The sequence below is a fragment of the Clupea harengus genome, chromosome 13 (genome assembly GCF_900700415.2).
Source record: "Clupea harengus chromosome 13, Ch_v2.0.2, whole genome shotgun sequence".
NCBI classification, from domain to species: domain Eukaryota; kingdom Metazoa; phylum Chordata; class Actinopteri; order Clupeiformes; family Clupeidae; genus Clupea; species Clupea harengus.
This window is the reverse complement of record NC_045164.1, coordinates 25,568,193-25,590,448: the sequence shown is the minus strand read 5'-3', so window position 1 is coordinate 25,590,448 and position 22,256 is coordinate 25,568,193. Positions and strand designations below refer to the sequence as shown.

General features: G+C 43.6%; 1 protein-coding gene across 2 annotated transcripts in view; it reads left to right on the top strand.

Annotated features, from left to right (window-relative positions):
• Window positions 1-728: 728 nt before the first annotated feature.
• LOC105900836 (Kv channel-interacting protein 2) overlaps window positions 729-22,256 on the top strand; it is a 193,449-nt gene continuing 171,921 nt past the window's right edge. The window contains exon 1 of one of the 2 annotated variants that reach the window (XM_031578619.2): window positions 729-1,305. In XM_031578619.2, coding sequence (XP_031434479.1) covers window positions 1,233-1,305 — 73 coding nt within the window. In that variant the 5' untranslated portion in view covers window positions 729-1,232. The remainder of the gene's footprint in view (window positions 1,306-22,256) is intronic. The other variant, XM_031578621.2, reaches the window with a different exon arrangement.

Sequence of the window (22,256 nt, the reverse complement as noted above, 5' to 3'; positions counted from 1 at the left end):
TCATCAATATTTTTCTCTCTCTCTCTCTCTCTATATATATATATGTGTGTGTGTATTTATATATATATATATATATAGAGAGAGAGAGAGAGAGAGAGAGATATTGATGATATGATTCATATAATCAAGGCAGTGGTGAACCTTCCATCATACCTACACAAACACAGATCATTGTCCTCACCTGGAAATTATCAGAGCCACACTGATGGTCCTTGCTGGCTATCTATTACAGTTGATGTGCCCTCAGTACAATATGTTTCTTATAGTAAACTGAGTGTGTGTGTTGTAATAGCCTGTTGACTTCAACATGCAGTTCCTTCCTCACATCATGTCAACAAACATTGTCACCCTGACGCTGAAAATATGTCACTGTGCAGGAAGTATGCATTTCATGACCTGTTACATGAAATGTGTCATGACAACATTTCACATCTCATTACAAACCACAACACGTCTAACAGAAAAACACCTAATCAACATACAGTTTGTGTTTTAAGTCAGTCCGTTACACACAACGGGCTTCTAACGGTAGGAAACATTTCAAACCGAGAATCCTTAACAATAGTGATATATTTAGTCTTCACATCATAACACGTGATAACACGCGCACAGCATTATGCAAAGTGAGATGTGCACGTTTGGAGGCTTTCTCTTTCGAAAACATTTTACATTTGCGTGAGCATTTTCTTGTCGTCACAGTTAAACTGTAAATCATGTCAAAGTATATTCTACAAAAGCCGTTGAACACGATTAATCCCGAAAGCTTTCCGTGCGCACCTGTCACTTGAGGTGAGTTCACCAGTACGCCACGCGCAGCTCAGCTTCTGGACAAGCCGATGATTCAGATGACTGTACACCTCCAGCCAAGCATCATCGCGGAGTTAGTACACTTACTTACAACGAAGCGGAGCATCTTCTGTTCAGATCTGTGACTCGGTGCTGCTGAGTAACTACAAGTCTGGTCTTGATATTTTCAGCGACAGCATCTACACTAGCCGATCCTCAACGAGACACAGTAGAGGAGTTCTTGGCTCCGCGCGCTGTTCGCGTTCATTGACAAGAAAATCGGACTCAGTTTGAGAGCACAACAGTGGAAGACCTTGATATTGTCACTTTTTTGGTATCTTTAGACACATCATTTATTTCCAGTCAGTAGTCACGGACAAGCGTGAGAACGTGCCAGTTTACGGTACTCACTTGTTTCAAGGCTAATATTTTGAAACATCATAAATATGAAGGCGAAAGATAGGGACCAAAGCTTGTCAGATTCCAGAGAACTAGATGGTTCCTATGATCCGCTCACAGGTAAGTACAACTAATTTAAGCAACATTTAAACAATAAAAGATGCTATGTGACAGACACTCCGTAATTTGTTGTAAATTTAAATGTAACTATCCCAGACGGGCCATGTCTGACCATTAAGAACGTGTAATTTTGAAAGGCTACTAGCATAGGCTACTTAAAAATAAACTTATGCCTGTTCCTCCGCTTCGCACATTTGCGTTGTTTGAGCTTGCATCTTTTATTGTTGGTGTTTACAAGCATGCTGGATCGCCTGCCCATGCACAGTTCAATTTTGCTGACCTGGCTACCTTGTTCGAGTTCATTTGTCCGTTGGCGAAGAGGATGCTGTGCCACGAGCCTATTTTTTGCATTCTTTCAATTGGTGGAGAATTACTGACAATCTTGCGCCGTCGAGACTTTGGTATACTGTGGTGAAAAGTTTTCAGGAATGAAGTGTGACAAGTCTAACCGTATCCCCTGAATATAATTGTATTGCAGTAATTATTTGCTCATAATATGGTTCATATGTCATCTAGACACAAAACATAGTAGCAGACCAAGGAACCCTATACACCCTTTCTGGTATACAGTATTTCTGCAGCCTTTGCGCCAGGCAGTACAGGGCAATTTAATCTAATTTCTACAGCTGGATGCTGCAGATTTAATTCATTACAATTTAGAGTGTGATCTTAGAAATTTAGCCCGGATGTTTCTCTCACTGCCAAGATCATTTAATCACCTCACTGGTCACAGCACTCTTGGAAACTGTGGTAGTTAGTTGTTGCACTAGGCGTGTGTGTGTAAGAATGGATGACTGTGATGCTCATTGACTTACAAGATATTTGTGTGTGTGTGTGTGTGTGTGTGTGTGTTTAGATGGAAGTAGCCCTGGTGCAAAAAACTAACATTTTTGAGTTTAAGCATTACTCAACTTTAGACAGTTAGAGACCATCCTCTACTTACCCTATTTTACAGGCTTTTGTTATTGTCAACTCTGTGGGTGTTATTATTATACTATGCAGATGTCATAACATATAGCGACTTAGAAGACGTGGAAAACATTTAGGCTATTTCAAGATAGATAGATAGATAGATAGATGGATACTTTATACTTTATTAATCCCGAGGGAAATTTAGGTTCCATTCAATGGTCCTTGTGTTTGTTCTTGTGTGGTTTGTGTGATTTGAACCCATGGTTATAGGTTACCTTGCTAGCTGATCAGCAAGATGAACCCTGTTAATCTCAGCTACTTTTGGTGATTTCCCCCCCCCCCCAAGTCATTGACACCACTCACAATGCACTTTTATTTTTTTTATTTGAAGACGTTCTTGTCTGCGGAGGTTCATCAGGGATTTATACATTAGTATCTGTCATCTCTCTTGATATTTGATAATCCTTTTGTTAGTTTTGAGTTTTCTTCAAGAATGTCATCTTCCTTGACATTCATATGGTGGTGTCCTGTTATGTTTCGGAATTGGGATAAGGGCTGTTTCATTATGGCAGAATTAAATGGCTTTTTTGACAGCTTCAAATTGCACGGGGTAATTTGTCAGTCTGAGAAAGTCTGTGTTGTTCTTTCCATGCAATTATTCTTTTGCAGATTGAATACCACTTACAACGTTTTTTTGTCAGCTGTTGATCACACTGTCATTGCAAAAATGACTGCTTGACCCAGGTGTGAAAAAGATCAAATGGAAAAGCTGTGTTGTTGTTCAGTTGATATATCAGGTTGAGGGGGCTTTAACGCTGTGACTCAGATGCACTCCTTCCTTAAGGACGCAAGGTCAGCTTTGATCAATACTCGCCACATATATTGGTATTCCTGCAGGGGAAAAGTGCTTTTCACATAGACCTCGCCCACAAAGCATACAGTATGTGGTTGCCCAACGGATTCATTAGTGTAACTGGTGCAGTGTGTCACAGTGACCTTGTCATTGTCTGTGTCTCCTCGTTCGTGTGTGTGTGTGTGTGTGTGTGTGTGTGTGTGTGTGTGTGTGTGTGGCACAGCCTGTATTCTTATAGACTGAATACAATTTAATGTACATTTACTCTTGTTGTCAAGATATTGAGCAAATTACTACAAGAGCAGCAAAGTTGGAAACGGCCCCCTTCCACACGGCATCTCCTTTCATATGAAAAGTGTTTGTGTGTGTGTGGTGTGTGTGTGTGTGTATAGAGTGTGTGTGTGAGAGAGAGGATAGAGATGCCGATGTATGTGCTTCTGTGTGTGGATGTGAGTGTAAACGTGTATTTGTACATATGTGTGTGGGAGCATGTGTGTGTGTGTGTGTGTGTGTGTGTTTGTATGTGAGTGTGTGTGTGTGTGTGTGTGTGTGTGTGTTTGTGTGTGTGTGTGGGAGGCTGGTACCGTTGACTCATAACGAGCTCACTGTGTGCAGAGGGAGCAAGCAGTCGATGTGTGATGGGACTGACCTGTGTTGCTTCAAGGTAGTGTGGGTGGGAACAAACTTTAAAAACAACCCTTTTTCATGTTCCCCATGGATAGCCCTTTAGAAATAGCTCCTATATTTTCCAGTACAATTTTCTCTTCCATTGCAATTTGGGAAGAAAGTCCAGGGGATAATTGCTAGAACCATGCCGGGTAATTTACTCTTCCACCAGAGATATAGAACTGAAGTAAAATAGACTTATGCATGGACACGTACAGGGGTTTCTGTTGTCTCTGTAACCAGATGGAAGAATTATCAGGATCAATCACAAAATGGCACAATTCTGTTGTAATCACGTATCAGTTGAGAGCTGTTGGTCTATTTCTACCCTTTAGCTATGGGTCTATGTGGTGTTTTAGATGTGGTGTTATATGGGGTTTTTGTTCCTACAGCTTTTCTTTTTTGCGTTGTCCTTAGGCCGGCCACTGTTGTGGACACCAGTGTGACAATTCATTTATATTGCATGAGGGGAAAAAAATGGAAGATACCTCAGTCTTGAAACCCTGAAGTTTACTTTGAAAAAACTCAGTGGTAACTGAGCCATTTTTGTAAAAGGTTGTATTAGTATTAGAAGTATTAGTGTATCACATACGTTCACATCTGATTGTCTACGTAAAACCTTATATTTGTGTGTTCGTAAATGTACGAGTGCATACATATTTAAATGAAAGGTAAGGTTCAGGTAAATATGAGTGATCCCTTTTCTTCTTCTACTACATCTGTCAACTCAATCAACTAGTATTCTTACAATTAATTGCTTGGTATGTATGGACCAGATTTGTGCTGTGAATGTGTCTGAATAGTTTTACTTGCGTAAGAAGGCCTCCCATCCACACACCCACAGTCATGTCATAACAGCTCCATTATGAGGTCACAATGCGTGTGAAGAGGTATCCTTGGCGCAATGGTACACATTGCATTTCTTCACAAACAAGACAAGATGTCAGTCATTCAAACCAGTGTATGCTGTTGTGTCTCACTGAAGAGCTTTATGACAGAATCCTGACCTGTTAGTGAAGAAAACTCCACATCACGTTTAATAGAGCAGTTGATGGACTGACCTCAAACTTCATAATTGTTGAGAAGGCTGCTGCAGAGAACAACCGACAGCAACCGCAGTGGGAGAGGAGATGGTGAGAGAGAGAGATGGAGAGAGAGAAGGGGGAGAGAGGAGAGGGATGAGAAGAGGAGAGAGAGAGAGAGGGGAAGAGAGGAGGAGAGAAAGAGAGAGGAGAGAGAGAGAGAGGAAGAGAGAGAGGAGAGGAGAGGAGTGGAGAGGAGAAATATCATAAAATGAATGTAAGAAGAGTTTTATGTTACGTCCCAATTACAGTCAATCAGCTACCTGCACAGAGGCTTCATGGTAATGATAATTATCCATAATGTTAAACTCTGTTGAACTCAGCATTTTGAAACCCACCATTTAGGATCAGCTTTAGTCCGTTACAGTCAGTGATTGCACAATTTAAACTTGATTTTATCCAGAGGCCGATGCTATTTCAATTTCAAAAAAGAGCTGAGGCAGAAACAAACATAACTACACATTTCTGTGTCTGCGCTTATTTAAGTGTCCTTTCTAGAGCTCTGCTATTCTGAGTCTGCGTTTATTTATGTGTCCTTTCTAGAACCCTCCTATTCTGAGTCTGCGCTTATTTAAGTGTTTTTTTTGGAGCCCTCTTATTCTGAGTCTACATTTATTTATGTATCCTTTCCAGAGCTCTGCTACTCTGTTGGTCAAGCTTGGTCCAAATTGTCTCCCCGATGTCCCCCTCCTGTCCCTGATGGTCATGGGATTTCAGTGACTCAGACTTGCTGGCAGTTCGATTGATTAAAAGAAGCCCTGTGGTCTTCTCCTAACTACGCCCGGAAATGCCTCCGCCGGTTCTTCAGTCCGAGGAGGATTCTCCCCCCTGCACTAATTGCTCAAGGTACATCATGCCCGTCTCTCAGTCTGTGAAGCGGGTGAAAAGGATCGAGTGAGGTGAAGAATACTTCCTTCACCCCGTAGGCGGGCTGCAGTAGAACATGTCCATGGATGACGCACCCCTCAGGCCAGGAGCATCACTCCAGATCCTGGACTCAATCTTTGTTGACGGGGAGTCACCAACCCAGCGACAAGCTGTCTGAGTGAAGTCTGAAGTCTGTGAAATGCATTTTGGGAAACTCTCAATAGAAGTTTAAGCTTCAGCGCGAGGCATTTCACTAGGCATTAAAGATTTCCCCTCAGCGTGTAATCATCTCACAGCTGTACTTTCATCCGACAAAAGAAAATAATGACGCTATTTGACTTCGTTGCCTCAATGATATTAACTATTCATGAGGTTAGAAATCGAGATTATCCTATAACAATATTTCCGTGTGAGTCATCCCATTCATTGTCCAAACTCAGGGGCCACATTCAGAGGAATATCACTCAGATATCTCATCTCATTATACCCTTGAAGATGAAGGAGATCGTTCTGAAACACAAACTGTCTTTTTAGAAGCTGCTTTCTCCCCTTCTGCCGTCAGCAGGCCATTTATGTGTTCCGCCGAGGCCCACAGGCTATATGCTACTGGGGCATCGGCTCTCGGCCTCACATTCAGCCAGAATCAATCCAAAGAAGGTTAATCTAAGACGGCATCTCTGAGGTAGATGGGTCGGGACGGAGGGAAGGAGGGCCAAGATCATTAATTAAAATAACTACAGGACTACCCTCCTTTTCCTGGTAAATATGGAGTCCGGAAGCGCTTACGGCGCACTGCTGAGATGCAGGGCAAGCTCTTCGGATGTCCTCGTTAGGGATTTATGGGAGGGCATTTTTCGTGGAAGAGCAGGAGGAACAGCACTAGAAGAACAAAGAGGTTGGTCTAGACAGATACAGCTCAATTGAGAGAAGTCAAAAAAGCAAGTTTTATAAGTCACTTCGGACAAAAGCATCTGCCAACCACCATAGGTTAGTTGGTACCTAAAGCCCCATGTTGTTGAATGGCGTATTCCCTCTGGAACAGGCTCATGCAATAGTAACTGCACTGACACAGATTGCCATTACATAACTGCGGTGCTGTCAAAACACGCTTCATATACACTATAACTTGAGTAGCCAGAGGCCAAGATCGGGAGATAGTCAGCCTATGCATTACATAAGAGAGGCAATGCCTGCAGTTCAGTAGCTGTTTATTATTATGGTAGCAACTTGACATTTCTGCATAAGTGGTTTTAGTTGAATCTCTGTATTTTCCTGACAGCTCCAGTAAGTCAGTGATCATCATTAGGCAGGTAGCTTTTCCATCTGCAAAGTCTGTAGGCATCAGGCATCAGGCTGACAGTCTTTGCTGTGATTTGACTGACAGCGCCTGAACTGGAGATGTTAGATGTCAGTAGAACATTTGTTTTCTAAAGTAGATCATAGTTTTAATTTTTATATTCAAACATAACATAAAAAAAAAGCCCATAACTTTTCTCCTCCCCTCTACCGGCAGGCTCCTCCCCTCTACCGGTAGGCTCCTCCCCTCTACCGACAGGCTCCTCCCCTCTACCGGCAGGTTTCTGGCCCTTTTCTTTCTTTTCACTCTTATCTCCTTTCCTCCTACCTTTTTTCTGTCCTCCCTTGGTCTCTCCCCTTTGTCCCCTACTTTCCTCTCTCATCTCCTCTCCTCTCCTCCGCTCTCCTCTCCTCTCCTCTCCCCTCTTCTCCCCTCCTCTCCCCTCCTCCTCTCCTCCGCTCTCCTCCCCTCTCCTCTCCTCTCCTCTGCTCTGCTCTGCTCTGCTCTCCTCTCCTCTCCTCTCCTCTCCCTCGTCTGCCTTGCATTCCTCTCCTCCCCTCGTCCCAACCTTCCTGTCCGGTGACTCATCTAGGACGAATCGAGCCGAAGGTCACTTTGAATCTTGTCATGTCTTCATGTCTTGTCAAGTTTCATTTCTTTCCACGTGTCCGTTTTGGACGTCACGGCGGCCGATTGAAGCATTTTGCCTTCGGGCTCCACTTACTTACTCACACACTCTCCCTCTCAAGCACAGCTCTGACTGCCCTACGCTCGCCTCTCTCTCTCTTTCGCTTTCTCTCTCTCTCTCTCTCTCTCTCTCTATCTCTCTCTCTTTCTCTCCCAGGTTCCCCGTCCCCTGTCCTTCTCCAGCCTCTGTCCTGACGTCTCTGTGCGAGAGGAGGAGCCTGGCAGCTATAATGACACCCCGCATCAGTGCATTAATGCAGAGGGGCGCTCTGCGTTCTCCACCCACCTGCAAGTCACAGTGATCAATAGCCTAACTCTCCTTGGGACAGAGATCGAACTCTGCCTGGTGTCTTTTGTGCCCAGCGTCTGAAACACACTCCCACTTCTTTCACTCTTGTACGGACACACGCATTATGTACAGCATGTTTTAGCATAAATACCAAATATGAGTATGCGAACACAAACACACACCACATACATACATACACACACACACACACACACACACACACACACACACACACACACACAAACACACACACACACACACACACACACACACACACACACACACACACACCCAAACACACTGACCACTTTCAATGTTTTTGTTCTAATATTTACCTTCAAACTCATTCCATAAATATTACAACTGTTTGTTGCAAGACAGCCATTACTTGTTTTGACATCAGGGATTTTTGAGACTTAAAGTTGCATCATGCGATAATCTGCTTAAGATAAGACGACGTTTTGTTTTGTTTTGTTTTGTTTTGTTTTATCTTGTGCAGCTGCTAGGTGGCGTGAATAAAATGTTACAGCGAACGGAATTGTCTGCCAGTGCATTGGCGAGTCTAGACCCAGGGGAGCCCTTTGCTTACTTGAAACCGTGGCAACAGCTTGAGATCTGGCGGTGCGCCTGACATTTGGGCCTTGGATTCTTTAGCAAAGGAGTGGACATGTGCACTTCCAACCCCTAAAAATAAACAAGGAAAACAAACAGTAAAGATGTGGGCTCACTGTAGGCCGCATGGACGGTTGTTGAGGGAATGCAACACAAACAGTGAAATTGTTGCCTAAAACGGGCACTAAGGTGTTGGTACATCTGCCCCTGTGTGTAAAGCTCTGAATACTAATGGCAGTGGGAAGTGTTGGACCAATGCAGGCCTTCATCAGGCCAGCACCCTTACTGTCGTACACCCTTTATCTTGGCTGGGGATGAAGGTGATCATACATCATCTTTCTCATCTTGCGATGAGATGAGTCGGTGATGAGGATGGACAACTGGTCAGTGGAGATTGTGTGATGTCTTCCCTCCTGAAGAAGATGAGCTGACAACAGATATAGTATTCACGTAAACACAGTTTTGCATTATCGACCTCTCTCTCTCTCTCTGTGACACACACTGACAGGCACACACACACTCACACACACACTCATAGGCACACACACACACACACACACACACACAAACACACGCTATCAATGTGTGTACTACTCTCTTGTTTTGACCACCTTTCCCCCCTGGCCTATCTAGTTTGTTAAGAGTTCCCGCGGCGACTCCCACAGAAGACGTGTTGCAGGAGACGTGTCAGATCGCTGGGAAGCTCAGGGAGCAGCAGTCATGCCTCGTCAGTCTTGACTCAGTGCCGCCGAAGCTCAATCAGGCTAGACAGAGAGGCTCATGGGGGATCGCGGGGGTTGAGGGCGGCTTGATGGGCCAGGGAGAAAGTGGCGTCGATGGCCTGACAGTCAATCAGGCCGGCGGTGAAATGGGAAACGGATGCTTTGGAAAAACCCCAGAGCCGCCAGTGAGGTGATACTCAATAGGAATAAATAAACACTATCATATGCAATCTGGGGTATCATATGCAATCTGGGGTTCATTGCAAAAGAAATGAAGAGGGTAGCTGCTCAGATGCAGATGACTGAACACTTCTGTCAAGACGGAAGTGATTTTCTTTGAAACTTCTCTATCACATAATGCAGATATCAGAGACTGTACTTCATCTTTAATGTTTTGCTTTAAGGAGATAGTTATTTTAGCTATTACTAGTAGGATCAGCATCTCAGTAGAGTTTTGTTGCTGTCCTAATATAGTGGGTTATTGCTTTATTCTCCTTTGGAAATGTCTTTTGTTGTTGTGATGTCCATATCCTTCTGAAGTTTTCATTTGAACTGGTCTAAGCAGACACATCAAGACATTCCATGATCAGATGACACATGTTTGACAGCTGACATATTTTAAGCACTTTTAAGCTTTTTTTTTAATTAAATTATTTTATTTGCCAATTTAACTTATTTACCAGTGTGTGTGTATGTCTCCCTCTCTCTCTCTCTCTCTCACTCTCTCTCTCTCTCTCTCTCTGTCTGTGTGTGTGTGTGTGTGTGTGTGTATGTCTCTCTCTCTCTCACTCTCTGTGTGTGTGTGTGTGTGTGTGTGTGTGTCTCTCTGTGTGTGTGTGTGTGTGTGTGCGCGTGTGTGTGCGTGTGTGTGTGTGTGTGTGTGTGTGTGTGTCTGGGGGCTGGTGGTGGAGAGAGAGAGAGGGTAATGGCCACTCAGAGCATCACACTGAAAGGCATCCCTTTTGTGGTGTAGGTGCCCACATTGATTTGATCCTGTTTGACCTGATGGGTCATCTCTGGAGCAGATCTCCATATTGGAGTGGGGGCTATGAGCAGCTATTGGAAAAGCCAGGTTTAAAGCGGTCAGGCATTAGCTATTAGGCTCCATCACTAGCGCTGAACCCATTCCCCAAGTCTCTCTGGGTTAACCATAGCAAAGCGTGTGTTTTTTCTCTCTAGGTTAATCATAGCAGTTCCAACAGGGCACATAAAATAAGGCCTGAAATATTTCTCAGAGAAACACTGTAAAAATGTACATGATTCAAAGTGTTGCTCTCTCTCTCTCTCTTTCTCTCATTCAGCTGAAAATGTCTGGTTTAATATAGAATGTGGTTGAAATGCAGACACAAATAGCATGTAGGCTATATACGCTGCAGGCACTGTCACACACACACACACACACACAGACAATATAGCTGCAATGCTATCACATCCTCAGTGAATACCATACCTGTTCTCGGCATGCATTATTGTAAACGTCCCGAAATGACTCCAATACATGCTTCAGTTTCAGGTATGTGTTTTATCTACTGACTTGATTAGTGGGGCTGTCTGAGACTCCAGGCTGTAGTGACAGATGTTGCGGGCTGCTGGAGTCTCTTTGATGGCTGTGGCTCACTTTCCTTTTTGTCCGGCAGGAAATATGAACAGCTGTGTATGTGCTATTTAGCCTGGAGCTCAGGGGTGTCGTTCTCTGCTGAAGGATAAACACACACACGTATACACACACACTCCCAAACAAACAAACAAACTTCTGGAACAAACAAGCTAGGTTAAAGGCATTTATAAATGACTCATCATTGATAGCCATTGTATACTTAGTCTCCGGTGCTTTTGCAAAGTGTAAAAGCTTATATTTAGTGTGTTGCGTGAAGAATTAACACAAGCGTTTCCTGCCTTTTCACATGGAAGACAGTGTGTTAATCCACCATATGATTCAGCAGTGCATCCACATTCACTGGCCCATATTTAGTCATGCTGCCTGCTTCGGGCAATAAAAACAAAACATTGGCAATGCACAATCAATAGACCCGAGAAAGAAAACAATCAATGGAGATGAAAACCAGATCCGTGGACATTTTTCTTCTCTCAGCTGGCGAATGCTCTCGCTTAATCAAGTGGAATGGAGGGGACTGCCAGTGTTTACAGCTTCAGCGGAGGTGGAGGAGGAAGAGGGTGGAGGAGGAAGAGGGTGGAGCGGTGGGCTTCCAGTTGCGGAGGCTACAGGACTAAATGGATTACAAACAACTCCCCTCTCCAGCGCTCATATCCCCCTTGCCACCGCCGGAATGTCACCGCGCTCTCTGTGTTGATATTTCATAAAGGTTTAAATGATGTCGCCGCGTACACTGAGAGAGCACAACCCCACCCCCCCACCCCCCCCCACCCCTTTCCCCCCTGAGTGATTGGCGAGATGCTCAACACGACAGTGCTGCGATCATTACAGGGCGCCTGGTGGCAGCCAGTGAAATTAGCGTTGAGGTAAACAGACTTGTAATGTGATTCAGATGAAAGAGAGAGACGTAGAAGGTGCAGAAAGGGGGAAGGGGGCAACATTACTGGAGTCCCCCCTGTGTTGTAGTTTGAGTGGAGTCTGTTGCCATAGCGCTCGGCTCGATGTAATCAACCCGCTGGAATCGCAGTTGACCTGTTGGTGGACGGGGTTCAGTATGTTTGCTAAAATGAAGGCGCTAGTGTCAAAGGAAAAACACCATTTTATTGTTTGTTTGTAGATCATTTTGCAAGGGGTTTCGCTAGGCTAAACATTACATTGTGATGTGATACGAGTTCACCTTCAGGAGACCACTCAGTGAATACTAACTACACTACGCTTACCAATCTTTTGCTCCACCACTCTCCTCCATGTCTGCATTTCCCTGGACTTTTAGCCACATTTTGTCTTTAATGTTGTAATTGTCACCCACCTACCTGTCTTTGGATCCTACCCACGTGTAGTTCACATTTCCCCACGGTTGTCTCCAGGCATTGCGTATTAATAATAATAATTCATATTTGTCTGTAATATATGTCTGGCGAAGTGGGACTGCTGCACGTTTCTGTTCTGTGTGCACCACTGAGAGCCAAATGAAATGAAAGATTTGTGTGTCAGCCTCTGATAGAACAACTCTCCAGGTCCACCCACGGCAAACCACAGAGAGCTCAATCAGACGGATGGGAGCATGTGCTTTTGGAGCTATTTCTAGAAGGTTCACCGCGCAGAATTCACAACACTACTTCAGATGATGATTGAATTGACTTTGAGCTTCATGGTGTGCTCTGTGCTGTGAGTTTTTAGTGTTTCGTATGTGACCGCTATGTCCATTAGCACATGGAAAGGTCCTTGAAAGCTCTTTGGATGGAAAACAATCTATAGAGGTATTGAATGGTTGTCGACCCAATGTATATTACTGGTTTAATGACTTTTTAATTGCTGTAAAAAGGTTCAGTTACTTTAATGAGATAATTAGTCACAATTAAGCTTGTTTTGGGAGGAATGCAAAATAGGATCCAGCAGGTGGAATGAGCCTATGCCATCTGAATGTGTCAGACACAACTTCTGGTATGATGGGCAGAAATGTTCTTGCCAATATTGTCCGATGTTATCAACTTTGTTAAAATGATTGCAAAGATAGATTGATAGATTGACAGCGCACAGGTACGTGTGGGAATGAGAAGAAGAAGAAGAAGAAGAAAGAGTCATGCTGTTTACACAAGCTTCATGAAGACAATTTGAATTTACAAAACAAAAGAACATATAACAAAAACTTTAAATGTTGTTAATAGGCAGATACACATATGTTTGTAAATTTCAGGTTGTGGAAGTCTGTCAGTCTTCATTTAGAGGTTAATTAATGTTGATGTTACAGACAGCATTGTTCAATCATCCAGTTCCCTAAAGAAATATCCCCGGCATTTGGTGGATTAAACCCTCTCGTTCATCACAGGCCAGCCCTCGGGGACCTGTGTGTTTCCCTCTGGTCTTTAAACATGTTTGGAGCCTGTGGTTTAATTAAACTCTCATTTCTTGGTGCGTGTATTAGGGTTTGCTGTCAGATCCGCTTAATTCATTGTAAAGTCTCAACAAATTCCCAAATCCGACCCAAAAGATATTTGATACAGAAGGATTAATACTGGAAGAATTCTTCAGAGGCCATTTACAACCTCTAATGTCATAAGGAGCAGACTATTAACTCCCATTTGGCCGTGTTATCCAATAAGGGGTTGCACTTCGTGTAGAGTCAATTAATTATTGCTTCTGTTCATCCAGCAAGTTTGCTGTGTAGTGGAACCATCCATTAGCAATGATGGCAGTCTTCACTCCGAGCACTGCTATGCCTAATGTCTGCAATGAAGTGAAATTATATGCTACGAAATATGAGATTTAGTCTTGAATTATTCATTTTTTTTTATTAAATCTGTTTATAAGGTTTTGCAGGTTTTCCAACATGGAGAGTCTTGACATTTTTAAGGGTAATATATTGAATTCCTAGTGAAACTTTAGTTGTATTTCCCTTTGATGTTACTTTAAGTAACATAAAACTAATATGCTATGAAACATTAGAAAACAGTAAGGCTACAATGAAAGTATTTACAGGAATGTATCACTATTCCTCTACAGCTATAGTGGGGCATGTTGTCATGGCGATTAACTCTCCAGTTAAAAGGTGAGATTTGCCCCTTTTGCTGTGCTTCCCACAGCCTTGTTCCTCCCTTGTTTTGTTTTGAGCAGAACTGCTTTGGAATGAACATGACACATTCCGTGGGTTGGCCACCTCTTCTTGTAGAACCACGAGGTGGAAAATAATTGCTGCTTTGACAAATTATTCAATAAATTAATTGAATGTTAAATTCCACAAGGTTGAGTTTTTGACGAAAGTATTTCAAGTACTGATGAGTATCAGTCACCCTGAAGGCCACGCTTTCCAAAAACACTCCCACACTCTCTCTGCATCATCAGCCTCCCGCTAGCGTTCTTCTGGCACATGCTTCAGGAGCACTGAGCCTCACACAGGTACCGGAAGCTTCTGGCAGGCTGGCTGGCTGTTGGCCTTTTGTAAATAGATGCCTGGAATCATTAATATTCCTTCATGTTATTCAGACATGACAGGCTCATTATCTTGAGACAGCTGAATGCTGGGGCCATAAACTGCAGGCCTGTGCCCTCCCCTGTCTTTACCATGGCAGTAAGGGGAGAGGACAGCTGCGATGATGGGATTTATTCCCCCCCCCCCCCCCGGCAGTCACAGCCACAGATGAGGTCCAGGAGGTGATTAAACTCTGTTAGAACTTAATTGTTTCAGTGATGGCTGTAACGCTTCAGTGGTTATTTCGCTCTCCTCTTGTCCCCGCTTATGGGTCAAAGGGTGGAACTGGTGATGTAGAGTAATGGCTTTAGGATGCCATCGGAGGAGGAAAGCACGTTTTTAACGGCTTAAACAGGTGAGGGCCACATTAGCGACAGGGGCTCCTCAGGTAGAGGGGAAGGGCGAGACATGTAGAGATGCAGAGATGGAGGCGAGGGGAGGCCCCAGTGGGTCACCTGTGCTGATAGGCCAGACTCTTGCGTGTACATAAGCTCGTCTCAGGGAGCCACTGGAGTGTCTCCAAGTGCCGAGAAAAAAAATCCATGGCAGGTCGTTAATGTAATTTAATCAGCTGTGGTGGTCCATTTGGGAGCATGTTTAAAAATATCAATTTCAATCAATGTTGCACTTTTCACTTACATGCTGGAGGTTGCTGTGGGTTTCAGTGCAGACTGAACAGTGCAGCTCGGCAGTACCCTGTGAAACAAGACTGGTTGCTATGGTTTCTGCTCGTTATTGCAATTAATGTGTTCTCTACGGGATGTATTTATGTCAAATCCTTAATCGTCTGGTATTAATTTTTCTTGAATCCGTGCAGGCCTATACTTACATATCATTAGAACGAGTTTTACAGTATCTATTGTGTATTGTCTGGCAGAGATCTTAAGGCAGCGAATGAGATTCTTTTCAGATGTGAAACAAAGCGGCAGGATAAAGTAGGCTTTCCACCACCCACTGGGGTGCAGCAGTTACATAACGGACCACAGTTCACAATGAACAGTTGGACAAGAAACTTTCCAGGGCCAACATTATTTATCATCACAAACAGAACACTTGTAGTATTTAAATAGCACACGGGCAAGAATAGAGACAAGAAAACACAGCTACATGAAAAATGAGCCCAGTCTTTTGTGAAATATCTTCTGAAACGCTAACCTATAACTCAAATGAAAGGTGATTCAGAGGTGTCTTACTTATGTATCTACAGATTTTGGGTGTAATAATATGGAGTGCGTCTGTCTTTGGAAGACCTTGTTTGAATAACAGTTTTATGTATTATACACTGAATGTTAAAGTCTTTGAGATTATCAAAGGCCTTTATCGCGGTCTATGACTTGAAGATTACTGACTACTGACTTTTTCATGGTGTCAACAAAAGATAAACGCACATCTTGAGGTGTCAAGTGTAAGAACTTTTCCTGCATTCAAAATATGTCTTCGTTCTTTCATCGCTTCAAATTATTTGTCTTTGAAATATTTTTTTTGTGGCATTTCTGCAGGTAGAGGACTATGATATATAATACATCAAAAACAAAACACACGTTTAGCTCCTTTAACAGGAGCTTTTGTGTATGTTCCTCTCGTCAACACCTGTCTTTTCACCCAAAGGAGTTACAGTCAACTTGCAAGTAGCAGCTTTGTACACTCTCACTGGAACTGAGTAGGATATAAACCTTTGAGGAGTGAGTTTTTTTTTTGCAAATCCAGTATAATTCCAGAATCACACTGTGCAAATCCAGAATTTACATCAACTGCCACTCATAACGGTCACTAGAGTTCATTATTACATCATCAAATGGAACCTTCAGTTGGCAACATTCTCATCACGTACTCCTCAAAGGCAGGCCAGGAGGGGAAATCCATATCATATACATTAACAGCATTAACATTTTAAACTCATAATTACCAAGTGATTCCCATATGATTTCCAAGCGTTTATTTGACACTGCAAAGATCAGAAGTGCTCTGGAGCACAGACAGTTTCAGCCCACCATGCTCGTAGACATATGGAGTTGGCTAAATCAGCTTGGAAGAGTAGTTTCAGCGGTTGAACACTGCTTTATCAGGTGCTCTATCCTGAAATGCCATACCAGCTTGAAAGAAAGTATTCTAAAGGAAACACTAATATGTATACTGGAGTATTTAATGGAACGGTGGGTTAAATATATCAAATTCATTTTCAGACTGATTTCCAAGAGACGATTGTGCAGAAAAAGTGGTGAATTACACAACTTTAGGAAACTGTTTAATTACTACTACATTATGTGGCATTGTGCATATGCTCTCCCTCGACTGAATCCTTTCACATGCTGATATATATATATATATATATATATATATATATATATGCTGTATGAACAGAGATCTTTGGCAGTGTTCCTGCAACCCGTTCACTGGAGCTACCACCTAAAAATGACAAGTCATTACGTTTAGCAGCTGACTGACAGTCAGTGCAGCAGGGGGAAAAGGAAAGAAAGACAGCATCTCTTGTTAAGGTTCTCTTCTTCATGCAGTGGTCCACTGGGGAACCTACCCCCCCAACCCCTCTCTATTAATATCTATATATTCCTCTCCTCCATCCTTTTGTGATTACTTGGCAGTCCCGCTGGATAATGAGCCGTACACCTTTGTCGTTGGGAAAGCTCTACTCCCTGGGAAGCAAGATTTTTTTTTTATTATTTGTATTATGTTAATAACCATTGAAATTGCATTTTTGCTGAATGTATATTGGGACCTACACTGAGAAGTGTAGGAGTTTCAGAACAAACTAAATTCAGATTTCTCTTTCAGTGTCATGGTGTGGTCCCTGCACCTCTCTGACTAATTATCTGTCAGGCTTTGGGAGGAGTAGAGAGTTAGCAATTTAAAGTTGTCACACCGGGGCGCCACAAGGAGAGGGAGAAGAGAAGTGGAGAGAGTTGGCATAATGTACAGTTTCAGCAGGTTTTATTTCTGGCTTTTTCTGTCTGTCTGTCAGTCAGATATTTTCAGTGTAAAAAATGCTGTCAGAGAGAATGCTATATCTGTGGGTCGGCAAATAAACACGGTCTGTACTGGCTTATAAATCAATTACCCCTCTGTTAATATGCTTCTCTAATCAGCGAATCATATAATGATAGAGAAGAAAACTTTTGAAGACATAAAGTATGCCTAGTATGAACTGTAACCGTACCATATTTACCGAACTAACTCTAACTCATGAACTGTAAATACTCACCTTCCAAACGGTGAAAGGCTACGCTCAGGCTGCAGCTACAGTAGGTTGTTTGTAAAGCACCTATTTGTACACACCTCGTGCAACTTACCCTCGTTGAAAATGGCTGACCCTGTCATTTTGATATGTCAGTGTATGCAGTATTCATAAGATCCACGCCAAAAGTGCTCGCTGGTGTTCGTGAGGTGGGTCCCTACGAGCACTATGGGTAATTATCATGCTTTTTGGGTCTCTCCCCTCAGCCCCGGTGCTTTCCTTCCTCCTCCTCCTCTCCTCTCAGGCACCTGGAGTTTAGGGCTGGAGGATTAATCTTTCATATGAACCTTTATCAAGAGCTCTCTGCAGGGGCTAACAATAGCCGTCCAATGCCAAGCGGGGAGCGACCTTTACCAGAGTGCTTGATCGTAAACATGTAGCCATTTTTGTGACAAGAGATGTGTGGTGTTTTCTTTGTGTGTGTGTGTGTGTGTGTGTAAATGTGTGTGTGTGTATGCCTGCTGGAGAAGGAAGAAAGAGATGTACAGAGAGTAAGTGTAACGCGTACGGCTCACTGTGGCCAATTCCTGTTGCTGTGAGCGGGAGGAAATTGCATGGCTTCTATTGACTATGATGTATGTCTGCAAAGAGGCCTCAATTAGTCCACAATGGAGATCTAACACCCTGAGAACCCACTTAATCAGACACCCATTCCTCACTGAAACAGATCGCTCCTTCAGAAGCTCACTTTTTTTTTTACTCGCTTCTGCAATTAAAATGCAAGCACAAATATTGGTTAGAGCTACTTGAAATGACCTCCGCCGGAGTAACTTTTGAAACAGGGCTGGCTTGCTAATCAGAAACATCCAGTAGATATTCACTTCACGAGCCCAAACTGCTCCACAGACCATGACCTGATCACTAGTCTTGCACATTGGTAAGGGTTTTATGGGAGAGATTACCACTTATTACAGTCTGAGACACTACTATTCTCTTATATGGGAGAGATGATCTCTTATTACAGGCTGAGACACTATTCTCTTATATCTTATATGGGAGAGATTACCTCTTATTACAGGTTTACACTATTCCCTTATATCTTATATGGGAGAGATTATCTCTTATTACAGACTGAGACACTATTCCCTTATATCTTATATGGGAGAGATTACCTCTTATTACAGGCTGAGACACTATTCTCACACTATACTATTCTTTTATATCTTATATGGGAGAGATTACAGGCTGACACTACTATTCTCTTATATGGGAGAGATTATCTCTTATTATTACAGACTGACACTACTATTCTCTTATATTTTATATGGGAGAGATTACCTCTTATTACAGGCTGAGACACTATTCTCACACTATACTATTCTCATATCTTATATGGGAGAGATTATCTCTTATTACAGACTGACACAGCTATTCTCTTATATGGGAGAGATTATCTCGTATTACAAGCTAAGACACTATTCTCTTATATTTTATTTGGGAGAGATTATCTCCCTGCAATCAGAGAACGTTTCCAGTGTTGAACACGCAAATGGTTACTCACCCTCAGCGCTGCTAATGAGGCTGTAAATATCCTTGCGTACGAAAGATTAGTACATTCATTCTTTCTTCGCATGACCACAGGCGCTAGTCATTAAGCAATGCCCTTAGGGGAAAAATGAAAGAAGAGGGAAACATTGACAACAAAAATAGAAAGAAAAAAGTTACAAAATCATGGTATCCCCTATGATGACATTCCCAGTGTGCCGATAAGTCTTTCCTGTACTGCTGTTTTGACAAGTGCTGGTGTGGGATGCAATCAGTGAATCAAAATGGCTTCAACCAGCAGCCAGACAGGCTCCTCAGTTCCCCTTGGGCTTCGGCACTCCCCACCACCCCACCCTCCACCTCCAATCCAACCTCCAGTCAGCTCCCCAACACACACACACACACACACACACACATGCTCACACACTCACGCTCACACACACACACATACACACACACACACACACACACACACACATGCTCACGCTCACACACACACACACACACACTCACGCTCACACACACACACACACACACACACACACACATCCCATCCAAACAGCACCTGGCTTAGTCTCTCTCCGAGCCTGGCATGGCCTCCTCAGTCCATTCAAGCCCCACTCCCTCTGACACCCCTAATGGATTGGCTTTCCCCGGCTCTCATAATGGGCAGGTGAGGGATGGGGCTGTGTGTGTGTGTGTGTGTGTGTGTGTGTGTGTGTGTGTGTGTGTGTGTGTGTGGTGTGTGTGTGTGTGTGTGTGTGTGTGTGTGTGGTGTGTGTTAGAGTGTGTGTGTGTGTGTGTGTGTGTGTGGGTGTGTGTGAGAGTGTGTGTGTGTGTGTGTGTGTGTGTGTGTGTGTGTTAGGGAGCTGACTGGAGGGGCCATCCCGGCTCTCATAATGGGCAGGTGAGGGATGGGGCTGTGTGGACGTTGGCAGGTTGGTACTCCCTCATGGTGCGTTCCTGCGCAGTGCTTCATCACGCCGGTGACATCTGCCTGGGCTGGGGACAGGGATTTGAGAGGGAAAATGATACCATGACGGATCATAATAATAGGGAATACTGGGGAGGATCCCAACGTCTCTTCATCATTAGGGTTTTTAAAGGGGTGCAGGGAAGACTCCAGGTGGCTGTGCCCCAAACGCCCCTCCCTAATTGGTTGTGCACTGAATTTGAAGTAATGACATCTTAAAATGACACCGTGACTCTGAATGCCAATCACACGTAGTAGCTATTGCACAGTGATTTAGTGTACCAGTATCTCATGCATGTTAGCATGTTAGTCTGTGCAAACAAGTACATACTGACATAAGTGCGCACACACACACCACACCACACCACACACACACACACACACACACCCACACACACACACACACACACCCACAGATACACACTCATCCACATGCACACACCCACAGACACACATCCAACCACACCAACAAATATTATCTTTTTGGTTTTTACCTCCTCTACCTTCTCAGCTTTGCACACACACACACACACACACACACACAGCTGTGCACATGATCGGCGTCTTGCAGAGCAGGTGATGAGGTGTGGCTGCCTCTTTCACTGGAGTAGATTTTGTGCACATTTATCAGCCCGGTGTGAGCGGCCACAGGTTGTACCCTCTCCCGTGCACTGCTGTTATCTCCAGCAGAAGAAGAAGAACCTCACACTGACAGCAGTGTGGTGATGGCCTTATCACACTGTCATGTTTGAGAACGCCGGTATGTTCAGGAAGTGAAATCACATTTGTATTAGCGTCCCATCATGCTGCTGGTAGTATGTCTGTGATGTACAAAGAGAATAAACACATATTTTAGGTTGTTAGGTTGCTAGTATGCTGTGTTCAAAATGCCTCACTGAAAACATGTAGGTGTGCTTGCTTCGTATTAAGACAGGCATGCAGCTGAAGGGAAGTGTTTGTATTTACACTCGTTTATTTACACACATCAATCTACTGTACCTCCTCTTCCCCATCTGTGCTCTTTTCATCTGAAAGCTGTCATTTCGTCCTGGTGCTGTCTTACTCTCTCTCTCCTCCGTTTTTCTCCGAGTTTCATCAGCCGCTCAGCAAGTGACTTCGCCAAATTAAATTCTCATGCCCACAAAGAAAAGACCCCCCCCCCCCCCCCAACTCAATTGTCTCTCTTCAACCATGAAGACATGGCGTGCCTTTTTTAAAAAGAAACATATCGGTATCAAAGGCAGAAACGTTCTCTGGGTGCTACAAAAAATGCTACATGCGCTGCGTTCTCTGCCATCTGTGCCTGATTAGTCACCACATCGCCCGTTTCCCTTTCAAAAATCGTGCATCAGTGGATCGTCCAACCCTCCGAACGAGTGTTTAATCATGCCCACAAATGAGTTAACTTTCATACTGTGCCAGCGGCTTATGTGAGTCATCATACAGGGATGCTCAGATGCATTCTCAGCGAAGATCAAACACTGAACCGTTAGGTAATAATGTTTGGTACACCCGACTTTGGAACGTTGGGAGAAATTGACTTATGTTGGACTGTCAACTTATTTGATCCTGTGTATCACTACCTTCCCCTGGGGTGTCAATCTGTCCTCACAGCAGGAGGGACCTCGCTGTGCAAAGTGTTCAACTTCACACCCGGCAATAGCTTGTAGTTTGCTCTTCCATAATTGCATGTGTCTTGCCTCTCAACAGGCTGTTGATTTTCAATATCATTTTTTTCCCCTTCTTGTCATTTTTGTTAATGACTCTTAACCCATATTTTCTCTCTCTCATTTGCTCTTGATGGACGAACACATGGCTCACCAAATGGCCATGTGTTCAGGCAGGTAAGATGATGGAGGGACTGAAGCTAATAGCTTTGGCTAACGGCCAAAAAGCCTCAGTGAGGAGACTGTGACTTCTGCATTACTCAGAACAGCTGCTATCCCCACACTTGTGTTTTGGACCCCACTGAAAATATGACATTTCTCTCTTGTCGCCATTTTTCTTGTGACGTTTACATGGCGATGCGCCGTCGGAGTCTTTCTTATCACTCTGCAACAGGCACATGAGTCGTGCAGTCGTTCCGTCTCTGTCATTCAACTGTCGAAAGAAGCCCCGTTCCAAATCAACGTATCAATTTGTCATCCCAGATCCAGCCAGCCTGCCACATAG